Source organism: Aspergillus caelatus, assembly GCF_009193585.1.
Source record: "Aspergillus caelatus strain CBS 763.97 unplaced genomic scaffold BDV27scaffold_91, whole genome shotgun sequence".
Lineage (NCBI taxonomy): Eukaryota > Fungi > Ascomycota > Eurotiomycetes > Eurotiales > Aspergillaceae > Aspergillus > Aspergillus caelatus.
Window position 1 is genome coordinate 83,969 of NW_022475354.1, and position 19,645 is coordinate 103,613.

Below are 19,645 nucleotides of genomic sequence, written 5' to 3' on the forward strand. Positions count from 1 at the left end.
CTAAAGTGCATACGCTCCCCCCCCACCAACACCCCACCCCCACACTTTCATGATTTACAAATTCGCTGACGTTTTATCCTGAATATGCACTGGTCTACCGAGCACAGATACGTGCTCCGTAATCAGGGCTAAATGAGTGAATACCTAATGGCATCTAAATCCCTCAAGCCCCTTGAGACATGAGGGGAAGTACCCATTACCGCGGAGATTGTCGGCTATCGTACCCTCACGGAGTAAAGGGCTGACGACATAAGCTGAGATGCTTGGACTTCAGACCCCACTTCCATGGCGCAGTAGATCCTGGAAATTGCATCCGGGCACTGGCAGATTGTAATTACTAGAATGAGAGTCGCGATACATCCACACCCATATTTTACCGGTGAAAGAGATCCATGCATTCGCCCATACATCTATCAAATAGATGAGATTAAAAACCCTCTCACCTCTTAGGTTGTAGTATCTGGATAGACAAGGTTTCTAGCATTATGCAACCGGAGGAAGTTTTTACTTCTCAGCTGGTCAACGGAGCAAATCAGAGGAGATTCTTAGATCACATTCGTTGCATGCACACCCCACGATCTTGTCACTGCAGAGAGGGGGGAGGGGAACCATTCAACGCATTCAGATATGAGGTGGTGTTGAACGCCCACGTGTGACAATCAGGGAAAGTTATCGCGTACCGCGAATAGAATAGGGTTTCCGCTCTGCTTTCCTCATGCAACCAAACTTCGCGCACGAGCACGAGGCATGCATCTTGATATGCTCGTCGATCCGGTACCCGAGGGGTAGAATCGAGTGGAATATCTTCGGCGTTCCAAGGACACTGGAAATCTTGTATAGAGGCTTGTACACTACGACATCATCGTGCTTTAGAATGCGTTACTTATTTTTTTTTTTTTTTTGTTTGTTTGACGGTAAATCTTGGAAGTGGAGCGGGGACGGAGTAGGAGTTATTATCATGACATAGGTGGATTAATTGTATTTGGAGTATATGGAACATGTCTGATATGTACTAGGTACTTTGCATGAAGAGTACCTGATAAATTGAATTTCAGTCGTTAGGATTATTCCATCATTTGTGTGTGTGTGTGCGTGTATCTGTGCGAGGACAATCACTCGGAGTAGTATGGGAAAAAGGAAAGGAGGCAGAGATAAGCTAGTTACAGTGCGTAAATTACGATACCGAAGGGACGGTACTCCAGAGAAGGTCTGGATCGCTCCGGAAGGTCCCGGCGCTGTCTGAAGCGGGCCCGAGGAGTGTCAGCCAATGAACAGGCCCACGCGAGGCGATAGACGGTTTCTGTTCGTACGCGACCATGTATTCATGATTACCACCATAGTATGGGAACTATAAGGGAAAAGGAGAGATAAGAAGGTCGCACTGGCCCTACAAATATATGTACATCGAATCCATGTACTCCGTACTTTCATTTTAGTACTCCGTAACTCTCCCCATAAAAGGAGTAAGGATCCGGAGTCCCTGGTATTACTCATACCGTACCTTCTTTGCCTGCTGATCATCCGGCAATCAACTTTGTGGCCGCCTGACTTGACATTCCATCCGCGACTGCTATTATTATTCGTACTATTATTCCTGACGGGCTTTGCTCCTTACTTTCCCCCTCCTCTTCCTCCTCTCGCTTCTCCTTTCATCAAAGCTGTCTTCTCTCTCTCTCTCTCTCTCTCCTCTCTTGAAACAAAGCACAGTCAAGGATTACAATCGGTTCATCTTATCGATAATCTACTTCGTTCCTAAGCTCTACGGTTCTGACGGTCGCGTGCCTTTAAAGAAGACTATCTGAACTAGCGCGTCGCATCGCATCTGCCCTGACGTATCATATCGTTGCTGCATCTCAGTTTCTGCGGTCAGTCTTTAGCCAGTGTGCGGTAAGTAGCAGTCTCCTTTTTTCTCCCTATTTTCAAAAAGTTCCCTCGGGGTTCTTTGTTTCCAACAATTTTTGGTCCTTTACTTGTCCATGGTTCTGTCTGTACATACATAAGCACAACCACTCTTTAGGTACCCAGTCACCACCCCTTCCACACTTCAGGTCGTGCCTTCCGGTTGGTGGATTGTTCTGACTCATGTGATTACAGATTAGCCACCACAACAACCAACTAAATAATAATTTCTTCCTTCTCCCAACATGGCTGCTCAGACGACTACCTCTAGCATTGCAATGGCGCTTGCTGGCAAGACAGCCTCTATGGATATTCCCAAACCTCGTTCTGCTTTCACTTCAGGTGGCCGCGATCCTTCTCGTTCAGGTCATACCATGTTACCGACTCCCCCTAACTCTATCTCGCCGACGCTTCCTCCCCAGGCCTTCAAGGGCCAGGACGTGAGACATCCCACGTCTCCTCCTTTTGCCACATCTCACGTTGATTCCGATATCGACTTGGGTGACGCCGATGCAGACAGTCAGAACCAGCACCATCAGAGTGTTGGTGATCTTGACAGCGCTGGGGCAATCACCCCCGGTATGCTAGCAAAGTATCACCTACCGGAGATCATGCTCCAGCACGGACCTCTCGCTATCCGCCATGTCATGGGCTACCTGACGACATCAGTGCCAGGATTTTCCCGAATTCCTCCCGCTAAAGCACGACGACTAGTCGTTGCGGCATTAGAAGGTCGGGGAAATGATGAGAAACGTGGCGGTCCTGCAAATGATGTTATCTTTGAGAAAGTCGGATGGGGTCGTTGGGATGCACGACGTCGTGGCGAACCCTCGAGGGATGCGCAGCATCAGAACTTGTCGCCCCCTTCTAGCTTCTCTAACTCATTCTCACAGCGCGGGATACAGATTCCTGGGAAGAGAGGCAGTCTGCAGCCTTACGGGTCCAGTGTGACTGGTGATTCAGCTGTCTTCTCATTTACGGAAATGGATTATGCCGGGCATATATCAGAGCATGAGGCGGACAAGATGTCACTCGATGGGAATGAACAAGAGTACTGTTCATCTTCCGAGGCTCCAGATGACGAGATTCAGGATGAGGACTGGGGCGAAGAAGATGTCACCGACGAAGAGGATTGGGCACAGATAGGTGCTGCAGCGCTTCGTGCGCGGTCCTTGAACGGCGGGGGCGGTTTCGTCAACGGACTCCATCCGTCGCCACAACTCCGAGGCGGTGGGCCTGCATCATCCTCTTTAGCAAAGTCTGCGCCGCGCAAGCCTCCTATTCAACAACTTGGTTTCTCCCTTCCAGATGGCATGGTAGGAAATACCGAGGAGCGTGCTGCAGTGGAGGCGCTTTTGCGTCTTGGGTCTATGTAATGTTATATTCTGGACGAAAGACCCGGTTCAGATTATGCCCATTGCGTTTTATATTATGGAGCTTCATGGCCGGTCCTTAGCTCTAGCATACGTTTTTTCTTTGTTCTTTTTACGTTCTACGACTTACCCTTGAAAGGGATGTGCCAGCTGACCCGACTGGTTCGAGGTGCTGGCTATGATGCATTGGGGCTTGGTATTGAACTGGCGTTCACATGGTATTTCCTTTCGCAGCTGAGGCTGCTGCAAATTATTGCATTATGCCTTCGCGGCTGTCTTTCTTTTTTATTTTCTATTTTCCACCTTTCCTTTCTTTTTTTAATTGTGGGTTCTGCAGCGACTTGGATATATATCCTGCTACCCTGTACTCCTCATTGCATATGCCCGGATGTTAGGGCAGTCATCTCTACTCTGATTTGCATTATATCATACCGAGAGCTGTATCATCTTGATTATTGTCCATATGGTTTTTGGCCGGCACAGAAATTATTGATGGCAAGATTCACAACCGGAGACAAGATCTGCGGTGGTGGAAATACTATATAGAACTAATCAAAATTTGCCTTCAACGGCAACAAGTCATATAATAGAAGCTTACATACTCATATTTCTTCCAAGAATGAGATTAGGCCCATCCGATAAGAGAATGAGCTTTGCTCTGCATGGTAGCCCTGTATTATTGGCCACCCTATAATTCCTGCTCCTTAACAATTTAGTGCTATCGATAACCAATGCATTTTTAGAACATGCTGATAGAACCACCAATAATTTCAAAGCATAGAATACACTAAAGCAGTAAAACCTATAAAATATACAACTGATACCAGCCAATCCCATTAACGCAACATCACCATTCCAACCCGCTCTAAAGCATCCATCATACAACATGAACCGAAAAAGAAACCCAGCCCAATCGAAACCCCCAACAAAGTAAAATCACCGTACGAATCTACTTATCATGAGCTTCATTAATCCTCCTCCAAACCTCAGCTTCAACCTCCGCCAACTTATTCCCCGCGCTCCAGAACCACGCCTTGGCATTGTCCAGAAATCCCGATTCACCGGTCTCTATTTCCGTGCTCGCAGATGTATAATGCAGCGGTAACTGGGATGGATTCCCCGAGAGAGATGTATTTACTGTACTCGTTGGCGGCTGATAGAGGGATGCGTAGGGCGTGGATGTCGAATTCGGGACTGCGGCTTGCGTTTGAGACTGCGGATGGGGATGTCGTTGTGTTAACGACGATGGAGAGTAGCTGTAGCTGTACCCGGATCTGGGATTTGAGTTGGAGGCAGTAGTTGAGGGAGAAGTGGATGTAGTAGCAGTAAGAGTAGTAGGAGAAGTAGTGGCAGTAGGGTTAGTTTGGGTACTTGCCGCGAACGGTGCTTGTGGTTGCGGTTGGGGGATATCGGCTGGTTTTTGGGGTGGAGGATTTGACAGAGATGGTTGTTTTGGTCCTTGGGTTTCTGGTGGAGGAGGATGTGGTTGAGCGCCAGGTTGGGGTGGTGGTGGTGAGGTATTAGTAGTCGTTGCTGTCGTTGTGGTAGTGGTGGTAGTAGCTGGTTCTGGGGGCGGGTGTGTAGGTTCTGTCGGGGGGCCGGTTGGTGCTGGGGCTGGTTGTGAGGGCATACTGGCTGGTTCGGCCATGGCGTAGATTGGCGAGTAAGGTGGTGCTGTTGCTGTTGCTGAGGTGGTTGGAGGTTCGAGGTCGTCTTGCTTGGAGGTTGGATCTGGAGATGGCGTTGGGGAAGATGAGGTCTGAAGGTTACCCTCCTGTGTATTTGGAGACGAAGCCATGATAGAAGATGCTGCTAGTTTGATATGTCAGACACCAAAAGCATGCTTTGGTCTCATAGCAATCATGTTCTAGGAGCTGTCGCAAGGGTAGCTCGAAAGCAATTATTATCTGCAGCCACTGGGGCCTACGTCATCATAAAGGGATAGCACGTGAAACTAGTCAGGTGACTTTGTTCACTGACCGCCCTACAGAGTTTTCAGAGAGATTTACAAGACCACGTAAACCAAAAAGACAGGCTATTTGATTCCGCATCATACTGGCAAAGGAAGCAAGATGGAAAGAAAAGGAAATAAAATAAACTTGCAGGCAGTAAAGTACAACTGGTACAAGGAAATAGCACACTGCTCTATGCTCAAGATTACACAATCCCTTGACGCATATCTAAATTTTCAGCATCTGGTAGTTACGCCAGATGCCCTCTCCCCATTAACGTCACACCCGAAACGAATTGAAGTTAATCAATCGTCTATTTGAACTTCTTGCCGAAGAGGATGAGCTGGACCTGGTCGTAGATAGACAGGACACCAGCACCGGCAACACCACGGAGGATGTTAGCACCGGCACCCTTGAAGAGAGACTTGACACCCTCCTTGGCGACGATCTGGCGGAAAGCATCGAAGGAAGAGCTGTACTTGACGGCCTCACCAGAGGTCATCATCATACGACGACGGACGGTGTCAAGAGGGTAAGAAGCGATACCAGCACCAGTGGTGACAGTCCAGCCGAGAAGGAAGGAAGCAAGGAAGTTACCCTCAAGAGGACCAACCAGGACAACGGGCTTGATGGAGTCGTACATGCCGAAGTACAGACCACGGTAGACAACAATACCAAGAACAGAGGGACCGAAACCACGGTAGAGACCGGCAATACCATCAGAAGCAAGAGTCTTCTTGTAGACATCAACGAGACCGTTGAACTGACGATCACCACCACCCTTGGCGGACTTAGCATCGTTGGCAAGACGGGTACGGGCGTAGTCAAGAGAGTAAACGAAGAGAAGGGAAGTGGCACCAGCAGCCTGGTATAATTTGTTAGCGATGTTTCTATTAGGTGCTAATTCTGGGGAGACATACACCACCGGAGGCAAGGTTACCCATCATCCACTTGGCGTATCCATCACGCTCCTTCTTGTAGGCGAACATGGACTTGTAGGTGTCACGGAAGGCAAAGTTAAGAGCCTGGGTGGGGAAGTAACGGATGACGTTGGCAGTGTTACCACGCCAGAGAGAGGCAACACCCTCAGAGGCGGCAGTACGACGGAAGCAGTCCATGATACCGTTGTACTTGCGGTCGAGACGACCGGCGCGAAGCATCTCATCCTGGTTCTGGATGAGGAGCTTGATACGCTCGATGGGGGCGGCAGCGGTCTTGGAGACAGCAGCGGAAACACCACCCACTGTTGAGGTTGGTTAGTGCATGTCGAATCATGGGCACAGATCTAGGAAGTCTGCATTGATGGGAATTGGTCTATTTGGCTTTGGCCAATCGATCAAGGGATGTTCGGGATGCACATACTCATGAAGTCGACAACGAATCCCTGTTGTGAAAATTCTTGTTAGCCAACATTTCCTTGGATCAATTGCGTGCCATCGCGTCAAATCTTCTGAATCCCGATTTCCTGATGCTTGCGATGATTCTTTCGATGCTATAGAGGCAATACGATCCATCGAGACCAGGAAGCGCGTGATCCGAAGTTTTCGCCAGCTGGGAGTAATAGTAACTTACGGGCATGCCGAAAACGGACTTGTCGCCCTGGTTAACGGACATCTTGGCGGCTGTGAAGAATGAAAACTAAACAACCAAGAGAGGAGATGGATAAGGAGAGTGATGGAAGAAAGAAGAGAAGAAGGAAGGGAAAGGGAGAAAAAATAGCGAGCGAAGGCTCTTGTAAGCGGGAAGAAGCGAGCGGAGACGCTAAGACCGCTTTAGGATACGCTGGCCAATTTCGCAGTGGCAGCGACCGGCAGTCCAGGGAAGGGGAAGGGAAAAAAAAAAAAAAAAAGAAAACTGGAACCGGCGCTAATGCTGGCCCAGGCAACCAGAGCCGATATCTCCCGATCGCTCCAGAAACCATTCCGACTGGTTTTGGTCCAAGTGAGATACCCCCAAAACAAGAAAGAAAAAAGAGGAAAAAATGGGGGGAAAAAAAGAAATACTAGATGAATTGATTTTGATGGCTATGGAGAACTATTGGGTTCTTTTCTCTAAAAAGAAACTGACTACGTCTATAATAGTAATATTTTTCGTCTATGGAGGTCTATCGTCGCTGTTGGATTTTCTCGGATGCATACCGAATCGGCCGTTCTGATACTGTACCTCCTCAGAAAAGGTTCCATATTCGAATTTTCCCTCCCCTTTCCCATTTCCCCGTGACCGAACCAACAAACAATTGGAGCCTCTCCGCTCAGAAACAGACGCTCATTCACCCACACCTACATGGGGAAGTTCCCCTTCTTCGCTTTGGTCCCGAGTTTCCGATGGCAAATCAAATTTTAATCGGCAACGGACGTCGACTCCTTGAACTTTGACTTTGTATTCGCCATACGGAAAATGAACTAGGCAAATTCAAGATGATCACTAAATCTCTTTGCCGTTCCGTACCATATAGCTGTATGAAATTCGTAATTCACTCTGAAGCTAACGTCGGTCGTGTGCGCCGCCGGCTATCGTTGCCATGGCGTTCGTACACCGTCGAAGAGCCCTTTGATATCTTCAATAATAATCCGGACTAGTCAATTTCATTGTATTTCTCCTATTCGCCATCTCTTCAAGCTTCGCTCTCTTTTGGTCTCAGCCTCCATGGCCTGCAGGGCTGATGATGGCCAAATCCCTCATTTCCAGCTATTCACTCCCAAGGTTTCTCATATGTGCTGTACCTCAAACTACCTCGGATATTAATAGGTACTATTGATACATACGTGTCCCTACAAATTTGACCAAAAGAATTTCAGACCTGTCAATACGAGATAGTAACCTTGTGCTTGGTCAATTTGTTCTTTATCATGATCCATTTATGTATCAACACTAGTCCAAACATTACCATTGTTCTTAGCTATAATATTCGCGGTCCAAAGAAGACACGATGTCAAGAGGTGCAGAGTACGGAGTATGGACGGTTCCATGCGGATCCACACGGCTTCCTTTTTTTTTTTTTTTTAGCTCTCTAGATCATTTTCTCCTTTTAATGACGGGGCAACAAAGCTAGTGTAAAACTTCTCAGTCGCCCGTTGAAACGGAGACCCACCAAACATGGGGGTCCATCTTTTGTTATGAATACTCACAGCATCAATTTCATATTCGCCATCCTGGCTATAATATTGACTGGTTAAGCAAAAGAAGTAGGGTATGAGTCCCAGACCCAAGGATTCGGATCTTTCCGTCAGGGAAGAAAACTTGCCACTTCTTTTACGATTCTAGATTCGTGAAAATCCTTCATTCTACCCAATTGCCACTTTTCGGATACCGCTTGGCAAACACTCGGTGATCCGGTGGTCGAGAGCCAAATTATACAACTTCAGCCGGGTAGGAAATGCTCTTGGTACATAGTGCATACATACAAAATTTTGGACGTAGTCCATCGGAACCTGATGTATAGAAATGCGCTGCTATTAGCAACTTCCCTACTCCGTACTCCGTACAGGCATTGTCAATCCCTACCTTGTTGTTCAATTATATATCTCATGCGTCTCTCACGTGTGAACCTTCTACTTCCGGCATATTCATAAACCCATTTATTCTTTTGGTAGCCCCGATAAATACAAATGCAACTCCACATAACGAAAGATATCAAACGTCCCGGATGTAGATGGAACTCCAATGCTAGAAGTAATTAAGCGCTAGGCTTGCTATCGGACGCCATTAGTGCTTCTTCGACCTCTTTCTCTTCTTTCTTTTGGGTTCTCCCTCCCGGATATCGACATTTCCGACATCAGTGGCATCTTCCTTCTCTTCAACCGTTCTCCCACTACCGAAAACAAACTCTGGACCCTCTTCGTTACCGAATGTATCCTTACGCCATTGCCTCAGCCGAGCTTTCTTGCCCAATTTCTTTTGATCGCGACGCTTCTTCTCGGGATCACGGAACGAAGCAAGTTTCTTCAATCCGGCATACTCGTTGAGTTGAGTATCCTCAGCCATAAGAATGTCTTGTGCGGTCAGACCAAAACTGTTTGGAGATGTTTCACGGTAGCGGAAATGTCCCTGGTGCTTCTTTGCACCGGGAAGGAGGTTGATATCCAGATCCAGGTTGCGATCCACTGCCTCTTCAATGCGTAGTCGATCCTTGCGAGCTTCACGCTTCTGATCCCGCCTCTCCTGCGCTTTGCTCTTTTTGTTCTTGGCTGCGCTCTCATCGCCCTCGGCGTCTTCAGCATCATCCATCTCAACATCGGATTGCTGTCGGTCAGGCTTCTCGTCGTCATCGTCAAAGTCTGGTACAAGATCCTTGATATCGATATCATCATCCCAAGTGGGCTTCTTGGGTTTCTTTTTACCATCACCTTCTCCAGCATAATAGTCTTCACCAAATCGCTTCTGCATCTCTTGTTCCCATTTCTGGTCGTCCCAGGAATCATCCAAGAACTTGGCCCATTCTTCATCAGTGAACTCGGATGCGCGGAGGCCTGCGACTTCCTTAATTTGATTGACTTTCTCTTGAAGCTCTTCCATCTTAAGCTTGCGAAGTCGGTTCTTTTCTGTTTCACGCTGCTTCTTTTCCTCTTCCTTTTTCAAGCGTTCCGCCTCCCTCAGCTTCTTCCTGCCACTTTTCTCATCTCTGCGAACCGACTGCTGGTTCGTGGCATCACGAGCGTGTGTAATCAACGTTGCGTTGATTTTGCTAGGATCTTCGAAGCGGAAGTTGTATGCTTCTTCAAATGCCTCTGCCCGTGCATCATCATCTTCATCATCAGACTCAAGAGGCTGAAGGTCTGCCCTGCCAGCAGGGATCCATGCCCTAGCTGACAGAAAGTTGGACAGGAAAGTCTCTGGATCTTTGTCCGCAGTCTCAATGTCCAACTTGACGTCCTTCTTCGGCGCCGATACGGGCTCGGGGGCTGACTTGGCAACAAGGAAGTCTTCATCGTCGTCACTCTCCTTGTCAGCCGATGCATCCTCATTGTCGGCAGCCGCATGCATTTCCTTGACAATTGCATTCTTCAAATCCTCTTGCTCCTGAGCATAGGTCTTTGGAGCTTCAGATGTATCTTCCTCTGCTAAGTTGGCACCACTAAGTAGGTTCTCTCGGTGATAATCTTTAAGGGTCATGGTTTTCTGCTTCTTTTCAGAAGTTCCTGGTTGGTCTTCGTCGACTTGACTATAGAATGTAGCGTTCTGGTCGTACACACGCGGATCCTTCGTCCGAATTGCCTTAAGGGTCTCCATGATTTCCGCATCAAGCGCTTCAGTAGCCAGTTCTCCGTCATCGTCCTCTTCTTCGGAGGTCGACTCATCAGAGTCACCGGATTCATCGTCGCCGCGTTTTCCAAAGGCAGAATCTTTACCTAATTTTGATTCCACTGTAGGCGATTCCGTTGTTAGTATTCGTAGATGCATAGGAGAATTATACATATAAACGTACGTTTCTGCAATTCTTCTCTCTTCTTGTTGTGTTCAAATCGACGGGCATACTCTTCATTGACTTTGAAAGCAACTCCATTGTTGACAGGGACTCCGCCTGACTCATCTCCAGAATCACTGGAGCTGTCGTCGTCGAAAAGCTTCCGCGATTTCTTTGCCGGTGGCTCCATGTTTATGCCGAGTAATACTGATAAAGTCAATAGCAATGCTCGTGTGAAACCGACCAGTTCAACTAAGTCGCCATGCGCCTGGAAAAAAAAAGTGATAGTAGGCGGCAGAAAACCCGCCCACTCTCACCGCCTCGAATGTTCGAGACCCACATTATGCCTGAGGGTCCAGGCAGCAAGAACGAATTACTGACGTAGCCAATTAAATCATTCGTGAGACTTGGTTAATCCCAAATGGAGTTGACGGAGGAGGCGCTCGCTCCAAGCTCCGGGCCTAAGTATATGACTTCTACTTCCTTCTCTGACCCATACCCCTATTTGTTTCGAATGCCCCTTATATTGATAAATTGACTACTTTGGGGGCCATTGTTTGTGTGTCCTCATCGCTATCTTTCCTCGCGTCAAGTGTATGGCCGGTGACATACACTAGATGTCGACCCAGCAACAGAGCCCTGTGCCCCAAGTCGGGAAGCTCGTCAGCGTGGTGTGAGTTGTGCAAATATTGTTTTCTAGGGATAGAAGCATCAATGATGGTACTAACTATATCGATAAAGCCCAGTTGGATTAAAGGAGGCCGCTCTCGATTCGCCAACATTCCGTGCCACCACGCTACACTTTGCCGACCAGATCGAGTTCCTAGAAAGATGGCTCGATGGCTATGCGAGGGCTGCTTCGAAGCTCTCTATGGAGCTAGCATCCATGGAGAATATTGTTAACACCTTTCTGTCATATTCTACACACCCTGTCGCAGTCTCAGAAGCTGCTCTCGACCATGATTATACGCTATTGTCAATGAGGAGATGCGGGGACAGTTCCAAGGAATTGTGGAACGGGCTGGTATCTACTTCAAAAAAGATTGAGATGTTGGTTGCAGAACCTATCAGGATCTTTATTCAAGAGGATTTGCGCAATTTCAAGGTGACCCTAGGACCACACATACAGCGCCGGCCTATCTGTATCTAACCCCGCTATAGGAGACCCGCCGAGTGCTCGATCAGACACAAAAACATTATGACTACCTCTTGTCTAGATACTCATCGCAATCTAAATCGAAGGAACCGTCGTCTCTGAGAGAAGACGCCTTTCAACTTCACGAGGCTCGCAAGGCTTATCTCAAGGCTTCGATGGACTTCTCAGTGCAAGCCCCTCAAGTACGGAATGGCCTTGATAGGCTCTTGGTCGGTGTTTCCTTTGATCAATGGCGGGAGTTTAAGACGTTCTTCCAAATCAACGGCGCAGGCTTTGCCAAGTGGGCCCATGAGATGGACAGGATAAAAGGTTGGGTACTTGAAATGGATGCAAGTGAAAGGTCTTCCAAGCGAGAGCTATTTTCTGCAAGGAAGGAAATCGAAGAAGCAGCGGAGGTGGCGGCTAGACCTTCTCGTGAGCTTGACGACTATTCTGTGTCCACTGTTCCTTACCTTGGGTCCCGCCCGTTATCAAATCTTAGCATGACGAAAGAAGCCAGGCCTGAAAAACAAGGATGGGTATATCTGCGAACACTTTACGGCAAGCCTACACGGACTTCTTGGGTTAGACGCTGGATATTCTTGAAGAACGGCATATTTGGTTGCCTTGTGCAGGGTCCGCGAACTGGCGGTGTTGAAGAAAGTGAAAGGATTGGTGTTTTACTCTGCAGCGTTCGAGCGGCATTCCAAGAAGAAAGGCGGTTTTGCTTCGAAGTGAAGACGAAAAGCAACAGTGTCATGCTCCAGGCAGATACACAAAAGGAACTCATGGAGTGGATATCGGCTTTTGAGGCTGCTAAACGGAAAGCCTTGGAAAACCCAGCGAGTACCGATCTTTCAGTTTCTGGCAAAGTTACTGTCCAAGATCCGGCTTTCGCAATTTCTCAACCTCCAGCCCCAGAGTTCACTGCTGACCCAGCGGATTCTTTAACACCTCACTCAAATGACGAACACAATTCGTCGGACCGCAATGGCATGCTTCCTCTCCCAGAAAGAGACCCGGCCTCTCTTCGAAACAGTAGCGATATCAGCCGACGCCTCACTGGACTTGATTGCGAGACTTCCCCTAGAGAACATACATCTCGAATCATTCAGAAACTGGACCTCCACCGCAAAATGAACAACAATATACAACCTTCTACGTCCATACCGGGTGCTGGAGGTGGAATAGCCAGCCTTATCTCTGCTAGCCATAACGCTCTTGTCTCTGGTACTGCACATCCTTCTAGTGTGGCAGACAGTGACCCGAACAGGGGACGTAGTATGTCCAACCGCTTTGATCCTCCCACAACTCTTGCTCCACCGACGCTAGCAAACCCCCCTGCACCTACAAGTATGAGCAGGGCGGCTGTTATCGTGAGCAATGAAAGAGGAATCGGGCTGGGACATGCTGACAAGACTGGCGGCATGCCAAGCGGTATGATGGCGAACCTGTGGGGTAGCTCTAACTGGAGCTTTGTAAACAGACTTGAACTAGAGCGCCTGGGGTTCCCTGATACGGAACAGGATGCAGCCTCGCAACAACGAGCATCCTCCCGGATGAGTGACTCATCAAAGCACGTAGTGTCGACAGAAGCGAATACCCCTAGTGGCACTGCGGCTAAGCAACAGAAGGTCGGACCCCGCCATAGGCAGACTGTGAGCCTGGACGGGAATGCCTCCCAAGTGCAACGTGCAGTCTTGGGAGTTGCGCATGAGTACCCGAGTTACTATCCGCAGCAACTTAAGATTCAAGACGCCCAATTCCGGCTACTTTTCCCGAATGTCAAAAAGGAGGAGCCTTTAGTTATGGTTTTCCGAGCGACATATACTATGAATGATCAGCAAGAATTCCCTGGGAGAGCTTATGTTACGACCCGCGACCTATACTTTTATAGCCACTATTTTGGGCTTGTACTAACAACGAGCGTCTCGTTAGAGAGTATCAAAGAAGTGACAGCCGCTGCTGGGAGAGACTCTGACTTTTTGTTCCTTCACACCGTTCCAAGGCCTGGTGAGGATACCCCGGGTCGAATTACGGTGAAGACATTCCTCGAGCCATTGAAACTCCTCCAGAGACGGCTCAACTTCTTAATTGACGATACGACCGCTGTTGAACCGCTGGGGCTTGAAGCAATCTTTAATGCTCTGTATAAAATGGAAGCAGATGTAGCAACACGGACTCCTAGCGCTGATAGCTGGGAAGACGTGGGTATGGACGAGAAATTATCTGGAGAAGACGCTGCAGCTCAAGGACCACGGAAGGATATTCGGCCGGCCATCTACATCGAGAAAGGCTTAGATATGCATTCAAAGAAGGGCAGTAACGGCAAGGACGTAATGAAGTTCAGGTTGCCAACTCAACCCGTTCAATATGTTCCTCAAGGCAACCTTCATCTTGCAGCAGAGAAGGTATTTGATCTCAGCCCTAAGGCGGTTTTCCATATTCTATTCGGCGACAAGAGTGCCGTCTGGCAGCTCCTTTTGCACCAAAGGAGGGCTCGAGGTAAGTTATATGAACCCGTATGGAAGGTACAGCATTGCTGACTAGCTTGAAGATATCAAGCAGGGACCTTGGTCGCGCAATGAGTCTAACCATTTGAGGAGAGATATCAAGTACCAAATTGAGACCACGGATATGCTTGGTATGTGAATCGACGTATATGTTTTTTATAGAACTACAACTAATACGCCGTGTACTAGGTCACAAGCACGGCCAGACCATATCCGATTATCAGATGATAGATGTCCTTAATGACCACTTGTGTTACATGATAACGGACAAACGGACTCCCTGGCATCTCCCCTTTAAGCGCTCGTTCAGGCTGGTCAGTAAGATTGTGATAACGTTCGTCGCGAAGGGCAAGAGTAAGCTTGCTATATATACTAAGGTGGAGTGGTTGTGGTCACCCTATGGCATTCAACGTGAGTATGGCAGAACCAGGCCCGCATGAATCATTGCTAATGATTACCAGGCGTCATTGACAAGCAAGCAACCGGTGACCTAGAGCAAGATGCTCTCGATCTTGTGGATCTCGTGAGCGAGCAGGTGCGTAGGCTCGGTGCACATAGCCGAACCAAGAAAGCCATTACAATCTTCGGTCACGTCGGCCGCCAGAACACCGTATCGCAATTAGGCGAGTCAGACTTCAAGATAGAGATTCGAAATCCTCGCACTCAGAGGACTTTGGTCCAACTTCTATTTGAGACATTCGTCAGCTTCCTCGAAAGCGCCGTGTCGTCCGTGATACTTTGGACGTTTGCCCTCTTTCGCTGGGTCTGGAAAACTGCAAACGCTAATCTAATCATCCTTGCCTTGTTGATATCCAGTATGTTAATTAATGGGTTCTATACCTCGCGGGACGCCTATGACTGGTGGTACGAAAGGAAGGCCGAGAATTTCATGGCTCGTCTGGGAGTTCACCCGGACCATGTCATGAGCAAAGCTATTTACATGAGGGACATCGATGAAGTGATTGCAAACTCAACCCTCGGACATGCGAGCGACAACGTGAGTGACTGCTTCGCCACCTTCCATCAGCAAACAATACGGAATGTTGGAACCCCGCTGTCCATCAGTACGTCTGGTCCGAGAGATTCAGCGACAAAGAGTGCAGCCAGACGGCTCCAGCAGACTCGTGAACGTCTGGCTATGCATCGACATGACCTTGTGGTAGGCCTCCGCGTGGTGAACAGCATCGAAAGAGAGATCCTCCAGAACGAATGGGAGCGTTGGCTCCGACAAGAACTGAGGCGTTGTGACCAAATCGAAGCCCTTCTCGGACAGAGTAGTGACAGTGACGAGATTGACATGCAGGTGGATCGGACAAGTCAGGTTGCGTTCGCTGATTTATCCGACGACGTCAGGGAATGGTACGAAAGGTATTGTAATAGTTGCCATCAAGAACAAGACTTAGTCGAGGAGAATCACCGTGCATATGGCAATTCATGAGTAGGCGCCAGAGATGTGTGGGTCATTTTGTGTATTCCGGGTCCTCTGATATTTGTTTGAACGATACCCTATTGCAATTAACAGGTCTGTGTTGTCTCATGAATGTGGTCCAAGACAATCCCATGTTTAGCACTTGAATGTATAGCTCAAATTGTATAGCACACCGAAGAGATTAAGAGATCGACCGTAACCTCTCATGTCGTGGCCCACACTCGTGATTCGAGTATGATATCACTCCGTTTGTTGTACTTCCTGTAGTGGATCGCAAACCGGGGTCACAACTGTAATTTGGATAGAGGGTCTCTAATTTTGCCGAGGCTTCACAGCACCCTCTTGAACAACATAATAGACCACGGTCCCATCACCGCCCATTCCCCTATCCACCATGGCAAGGAGGAGCCTCTTTCCACCCCACTCCTTCGTGAGACGAGCCTTCTTTCTATACTCGTAGTACTCTACCAGCTTGGCCTTTTTTTCTCCACTGGCCCCATCATTTGTTTCGTCACCGTCATTCATTGAAGCCTCCTCAGCCTGAATGTCCACCTCGTCAGGAAGCGAATCGAACACTGACGCCATCTTGCGCAGACTCCACGCTTGATTTTTAACAGTCGGTAAAACAAACATGCGCTCCAGTTCGATGTCTTCTTCACGGAGTCCTCGTTCTAGTAGGTATAGTTGCTCATCCGGATGTGTGTAGACTCGATGCGGAGGTATACCAGAGATTAGATACCGGGGAGCTGTTTGATCTTCTGAAGGTATTGTTGCTAGCTCTGCTCCTAACGCTGAAGCCCTGAGGTTTGGGTTCTTGAGATCGTGAATTTGAATTGATGTCCATAGGTGCTGGTGTTGGAGGTTGTGGAGGATTTGGACTGTGCTTGCGGAGAGGGGTTCGGAGGATGCGGAGTGAGAGATGAGTTTAGTGAGAGCTGATAGTTCTGGTGTCGCCATAGAGGTGGACTGTGTTGATGCCATATTGTCTCCCCTTTCTGCTCTTCAGTCGTTGCCTCTTATCTCTCTTTGTCTGTCTGTCTGTCTGTCTGTCTGTCTGTCTGTCTTTTTCTTCTCCTTCTCTTTTTCTTATTTTTTTCCTCCCTTCGTTCACTTGTTGCGCCTGTGGAATGCGCAACGCGAAATTGGTGAATGTAGAACGCAATCTCAGAATTGATGCGGATGCGCTGGGTTGAGCTATTGATTGAGAGCAAGAAAGAATCAAAAGGCTTGTTTCAGCTTGTGGTGCTTGTACCGAACTTCTCTAACGGTGGTGGAGAGAAAAAGTTCCCTTGAAGTGGGGAACGAAAATCCGATAAATTTAGTTGTTTAATTATTCACGAAATTAAGTTAGCGTTCCTCTTTTTTTGGGAAAAAGAAGAACACATGGCATCATCGGCCTGGACTTCCTTATTTCTGGGTCTGAGACCCCCTGCTATTGTCTCTCATTTTCTGTCTACGTTTTCGCATTTCTCTTCCATTCTTTCATAGGAACCTTCACTTCGTTTCTTTCTCTGTTCCATCCTACTCAACTTAATCGCCTTTGTCCTTCGTTTGATCTTGTTCTACTATAGCTTGTTTCGATGGCGCGCCAGAAGCAAGCAACGCCCTTGCAACGGGCTACTTCTTCTGAATTGATGCATATGCCCCCGGATGGACCTGATTCACAATCAAAACAACAGAATGGCAGTGCGTCCAAAGGACAGGTCACGCATGAAGCTGCTCTGGAGACTCCAGGTTTGGCGCAACTTGCGATTTGTGTCCTGGGGATCTATGCGTCGTTGTAAGTGACTTGGATTGCCTTTTGGCTCTTACTTCGCAAATAACTAACAGTCGCGCAAGTCTCTCTTGGGGTGTCCTTCAAGAAGCGATCACTACGGTCTCATACCCTGTCCGTCCTCCAACTGCAGCTGAATCAGAACCTCCTACCGAGCGCTTCACGTTTTCGATTGTTTTGAACACAATCCAGTCTACATTTGCCGCTATCACTGGCTTCCTGTACCTTTTTTTCTCGACCCCAGCTGGCCAGAAGATACCATCGATCTTCCCGACGAAGAAGATCTTGTTCCCTCTGTTCCTCGTTAGCATTTCCTCGTCACTCGCATCGCCATTTGGATACGCCAGTCTTGCGCATATTGACTATCTGACATTTATTCTTGCAAAATCGTGCAAGCTCCTGCCAGTCATGTTCCTCCATTTGACCATCTTCCGAAAAAGGTACCCCTTGTATAAATATGGTGTCGTTCTCCTAGTCACTCTCGGAGTCGCAACTTTCACCCTGCACCACCCGGGTACAAGCAAGAAGGTCGCCGCATCAGCTGCAAAGAACCAGTCCGGCTCATCCATGTGGGGAATTTTCCTCCTTTCCATCAATCTTCTCTTGGACGGCCTCACGAACACTACTCAAGACCATGTCTTCAGTTCCCCACAGGTCTACACCCGCTTCACGGGGCCGCAGATGATGGTAGCGCAGAATGTCCTCTCGACTCTCCTAACCAGCACGTATCTCCTTGTGATGCCCCACCTGTCGTCTACCGGCATTCTGCATGCCATTCTTCCCATTCCCATTCCCCCGTCTACTGAGACTGAATTAACGTCCGCCATTTCCTTCCTGTCGAGGCATCCGGAAGCTCTGAAGCATGTCTTAGGTTTCGCAGCTTGCGGTGCAATTGGACAGCTGTTTATCTTCTATACCCTTTCCCGCTTCTCGTCTCTGCTCTTGGTGACTGTCACTGTCACACGGAAAATGCTGACTATGCTCTTGAGTGTCTTCTGGTTCGGCCACTCTCTATCTGCCGGGCAGTGGCTGGGTGTGGGCCTGGTTTTCGGTGGCATTGGTGCCGAGGCCATGGTGCAAAGACAAGAGAAGAAGGCGAAAGAGCGGGCGAAGGCTGCAAAATGCCAATAAAGTAATACTCAGTTCATGTATATATAGACTTGTTTTGATAAAATCACAGCGCTTTTGATTAGTTCATGAATTCGTTATCGTAGTTTGTCTTAACATGGTATTATCTCAATTTAATAGTCTCCATACCCTTTCGGATAGAATGATTAATTTTTGCATAAGGAAGTTATGCTTTACTTCCGCCCCTCAACCATGATAATATGGTATCCAAATCCAGTCTTCACCTCCACATACTTCGGGTTTGCCGTCGTACTAGGCTCGAGTTCATATGCTGCCTTCTCAAATGTGCCATCAAGACTTCCCCGGACCTTCCAGCCAAGAGAACCACCTACGCACAGTCATCAATACATCTCCCCTCATTCAAAACAAGCGCAATAGAAAGGCAGGGACGAGTGATAAAGAAATAAATAAATAACCACATACCCTGTCTCGCCTTATCCTCCGAGAACTCCCTAGCAACATCATCAAACTTGGACCCATTGCGGAGCTTCTCCAGAGCCTCCTCCTTCTTGGAGTGTTTCTCGCACTAAATTAAACCGAATATCATTAGAAGATACATGTCTCATACCCATAACATTATTAATAACGAATGGATGACAGTCAATCTATACGTAACCGACTCAACCCCATATACCCCCGTTTTATATATATTGCCGAAACCCAAAATACAGGAAGATAGAAAAGAGGAAGAAAGGGGGAGGGGGAGAAAATACATACAAGAATATGCCGCACATTAATCGAAGTAGCCGGTTTCAATCCCTTGCCGCCCTTATCACCTCCATCGTTTCCCTTGCCTTTCTTGTCTCCGCCTTTGTTCTTGGGCGCCATCTTTGGAGGTCGTTGTTGTTTTGGGATTGTTTTGGGTAAGTGCCTTTTTTAGACTTCTTGTTTTTTATTATTTTGTAATATTGTAAATTAAGTTTGTTTTTGGTTTTCTTTTCGACCCTTCGAGAAGGTGCTTATCTCTTGCCTTTCCTAAATATCTGGTCTGACGAATGTTGGGTCGAGATCTCGCTATGGGCAGTCAAATTGAGATCT

General features: G+C 48.0%; 8 protein-coding genes across 8 annotated transcripts; 3 read left to right on the forward strand and 5 right to left on the reverse strand.

The window, feature by feature from the left end:
- Window positions 1-1,912: 1,912 nt before the first annotated feature.
- On the forward strand, window positions 1,913-3,381 carry BDV27DRAFT_115309 (uncharacterized protein). The gene is made up of 2 exons (XM_032064641.1): window positions 1,913-2,017; window positions 2,095-3,381. Exon 2 carries the CDS (start codon window positions 2,145-2,147, stop codon window positions 3,273-3,275), a length of 1,131 nt encoding a protein of 376 aa, XP_031927456.1. The 5' UTR covers window positions 1,913-2,017; window positions 2,095-2,144; the 3' UTR covers window positions 3,276-3,381.
- A 658-nt stretch (window positions 3,382-4,039) lies between these two features.
- Window positions 4,040-5,162, reverse strand: BDV27DRAFT_128560 (uncharacterized protein; the record flags this gene model as incomplete). The annotated part of the gene is made up of 1 exon (XM_032067003.1): window positions 4,040-5,162. A coding segment is annotated over exon 1 (845 nt), but the record flags the coding sequence as incomplete, so codon positions are not given.
- Window positions 5,163-5,294: 132 nt separating this feature from the next.
- Window positions 5,295-6,886, reverse strand: BDV27DRAFT_128563 (putative mitochondrial ADP,ATP carrier protein (Ant)). The gene is made up of 4 exons (XM_032067004.1): window positions 6,797-6,886; window positions 6,587-6,608; window positions 6,145-6,467; window positions 5,295-6,089 (listed from the first exon to the last, which is right to left on the reverse strand). Exons 1-4 carry the CDS (start codon window positions 6,836-6,838, stop codon window positions 5,538-5,540), a joined length of 939 nt encoding a protein of 312 aa, XP_031927458.1. The 5' UTR covers window positions 6,839-6,886; the 3' UTR covers window positions 5,295-5,537.
- A 1,897-nt stretch (window positions 6,887-8,783) lies between these two features.
- On the reverse strand, window positions 8,784-10,867 carry BDV27DRAFT_128566 (KRI1 family protein). Its single transcript, XM_032067005.1, has 2 exons — window positions 10,650-10,867; window positions 8,784-10,587 (listed from the first exon to the last, which is right to left on the reverse strand). The coding sequence occupies exons 1-2, from the start codon at window positions 10,816-10,818 to the stop codon at window positions 8,930-8,932; spliced, it is 1,827 nt and encodes a 608-aa protein (XP_031927459.1). The 5' UTR covers window positions 10,819-10,867; the 3' UTR covers window positions 8,784-8,929.
- A 202-nt stretch (window positions 10,868-11,069) lies between these two features.
- BDV27DRAFT_115342 (putative transcription factor SipA3) lies at window positions 11,070-15,866 on the forward strand. Its single transcript, XM_032064642.1, has 6 exons — window positions 11,070-11,301; window positions 11,370-11,733; window positions 11,790-14,268; window positions 14,321-14,407; window positions 14,466-14,687; window positions 14,738-15,866. The coding sequence occupies exons 1-6, from the start codon at window positions 11,246-11,248 to the stop codon at window positions 15,712-15,714; spliced, it is 4,185 nt and encodes a 1,394-aa protein (XP_031927460.1). The 5' UTR covers window positions 11,070-11,245; the 3' UTR covers window positions 15,715-15,866.
- On the reverse strand, window positions 15,867-17,012 carry BDV27DRAFT_115343 (uncharacterized protein). Its single transcript, XM_032064643.1, has one exon. It carries the CDS (start codon window positions 16,684-16,686, stop codon window positions 16,018-16,020), a length of 669 nt encoding a protein of 222 aa, XP_031927461.1. The 5' UTR covers window positions 16,687-17,012; the 3' UTR covers window positions 15,867-16,017.
- A 90-nt stretch (window positions 17,013-17,102) lies between these two features.
- On the forward strand, window positions 17,103-18,693 carry BDV27DRAFT_115367 (UDP-galactose transporter HUT1). Its single transcript, XM_032064644.1, has 2 exons — window positions 17,103-17,485; window positions 17,545-18,693. Exons 1-2 carry the CDS (start codon window positions 17,286-17,288, stop codon window positions 18,608-18,610), a joined length of 1,266 nt encoding a protein of 421 aa, XP_031927462.1. The 5' UTR covers window positions 17,103-17,285; the 3' UTR covers window positions 18,611-18,693.
- BDV27DRAFT_128572 (peptidylprolyl isomerase) lies at window positions 18,663-19,620 on the reverse strand. Its single transcript, XM_032067006.1, has 3 exons — window positions 19,325-19,620; window positions 19,031-19,133; window positions 18,663-18,935 (listed from the first exon to the last, which is right to left on the reverse strand). The coding sequence occupies exons 1-3, from the start codon at window positions 19,433-19,435 to the stop codon at window positions 18,781-18,783; spliced, it is 369 nt and encodes a 122-aa protein (XP_031927463.1). The 5' UTR covers window positions 19,436-19,620; the 3' UTR covers window positions 18,663-18,780.
- Window positions 19,621-19,645: the final 25 nt, after the last annotated feature.

What these genes read in the sequence shown, in the direction of transcription:
- BDV27DRAFT_115309 (XM_032064641.1), top strand. Translation starts at nt 2,145, where the DNA reads ATGGCTGCTCAGACGACTACCTCTAGCATTGCAATGGCGCTTGCTGGC.
- BDV27DRAFT_128563 (XM_032067004.1), bottom strand. Translation starts at nt 6,838, where the DNA reads ATGTCCGTTAACCAGGGCGACAAGTCCGTTTTCGGCATGCCC. An exon ending in AGTCCGTTTTCGGCATGCCC is followed by an intron (nt 6,609 to 6,796) that starts GTAAGTTACTAT and finishes TTTTCACAACAG; the next exon opens with GGATTCGTTGTCGACTTCAT. An exon ending in ATTCGTTGTCGACTTCATGA is followed by an intron (nt 6,468 to 6,586) that starts GTATGTGCATCC and finishes CAACCTCAACAG; the next exon opens with TGGGTGGTGTTTCCGCTGCT.
- BDV27DRAFT_128566 (XM_032067005.1), bottom strand. Translation starts at nt 10,818, where the DNA reads ATGGAGCCACCGGCAAAGAAATCGCGGAAGCTTTTCGACGACGACAGC. An exon ending in GAGAGAAGAATTGCAGAAAC is followed by an intron (nt 10,588 to 10,649) that starts GTACGTTTATAT and finishes AATCGCCTACAG; the next exon opens with TGGAATCAAAATTAGGTAAA.
- BDV27DRAFT_115342 (XM_032064642.1), top strand. Translation starts at nt 11,246, where the DNA reads ATGTCGACCCAGCAACAGAGCCCTGTGCCCCAAGTCGGGAAGCTCGTC. An exon ending in GGGAAGCTCGTCAGCGTGGT is followed by an intron (nt 11,302 to 11,369) that starts GTGAGTTGTGCA and finishes ATATCGATAAAG; the next exon opens with CCCAGTTGGATTAAAGGAGG. An exon ending in AGGATTTGCGCAATTTCAAG is followed by an intron (nt 11,734 to 11,789) that starts GTGACCCTAGGA and finishes ACCCCGCTATAG; the next exon opens with GAGACCCGCCGAGTGCTCGA.
- BDV27DRAFT_115343 (XM_032064643.1), bottom strand. Translation starts at nt 16,686, where the DNA reads ATGGCATCAACACAGTCCACCTCTATGGCGACACCAGAACTATCAGCT.
- BDV27DRAFT_115367 (XM_032064644.1), top strand. Translation starts at nt 17,286, where the DNA reads ATGGCGCGCCAGAAGCAAGCAACGCCCTTGCAACGGGCTACTTCTTCT. An exon ending in CTGGGGATCTATGCGTCGTT is followed by an intron (nt 17,486 to 17,544) that starts GTAAGTGACTTG and finishes CAGTCGCGCAAG; the next exon opens with TCTCTCTTGGGGTGTCCTTC.
- BDV27DRAFT_128572 (XM_032067006.1), bottom strand. Translation starts at nt 19,435, where the DNA reads ATGGCGCCCAAGAACAAAGGCGGAGACAAGAAAGGCAAGGGAAACGAT. An exon ending in TTAATGTGCGGCATATTCTT is followed by an intron (nt 19,134 to 19,324) that starts GTATGTATTTTC and finishes GGTTTAATTTAG; the next exon opens with TGCGAGAAACACTCCAAGAA. An exon ending in GGAGGATAAGGCGAGACAGG is followed by an intron (nt 18,936 to 19,030) that starts GTATGTGGTTAT and finishes GACTGTGCGTAG; the next exon opens with GTGGTTCTCTTGGCTGGAAG.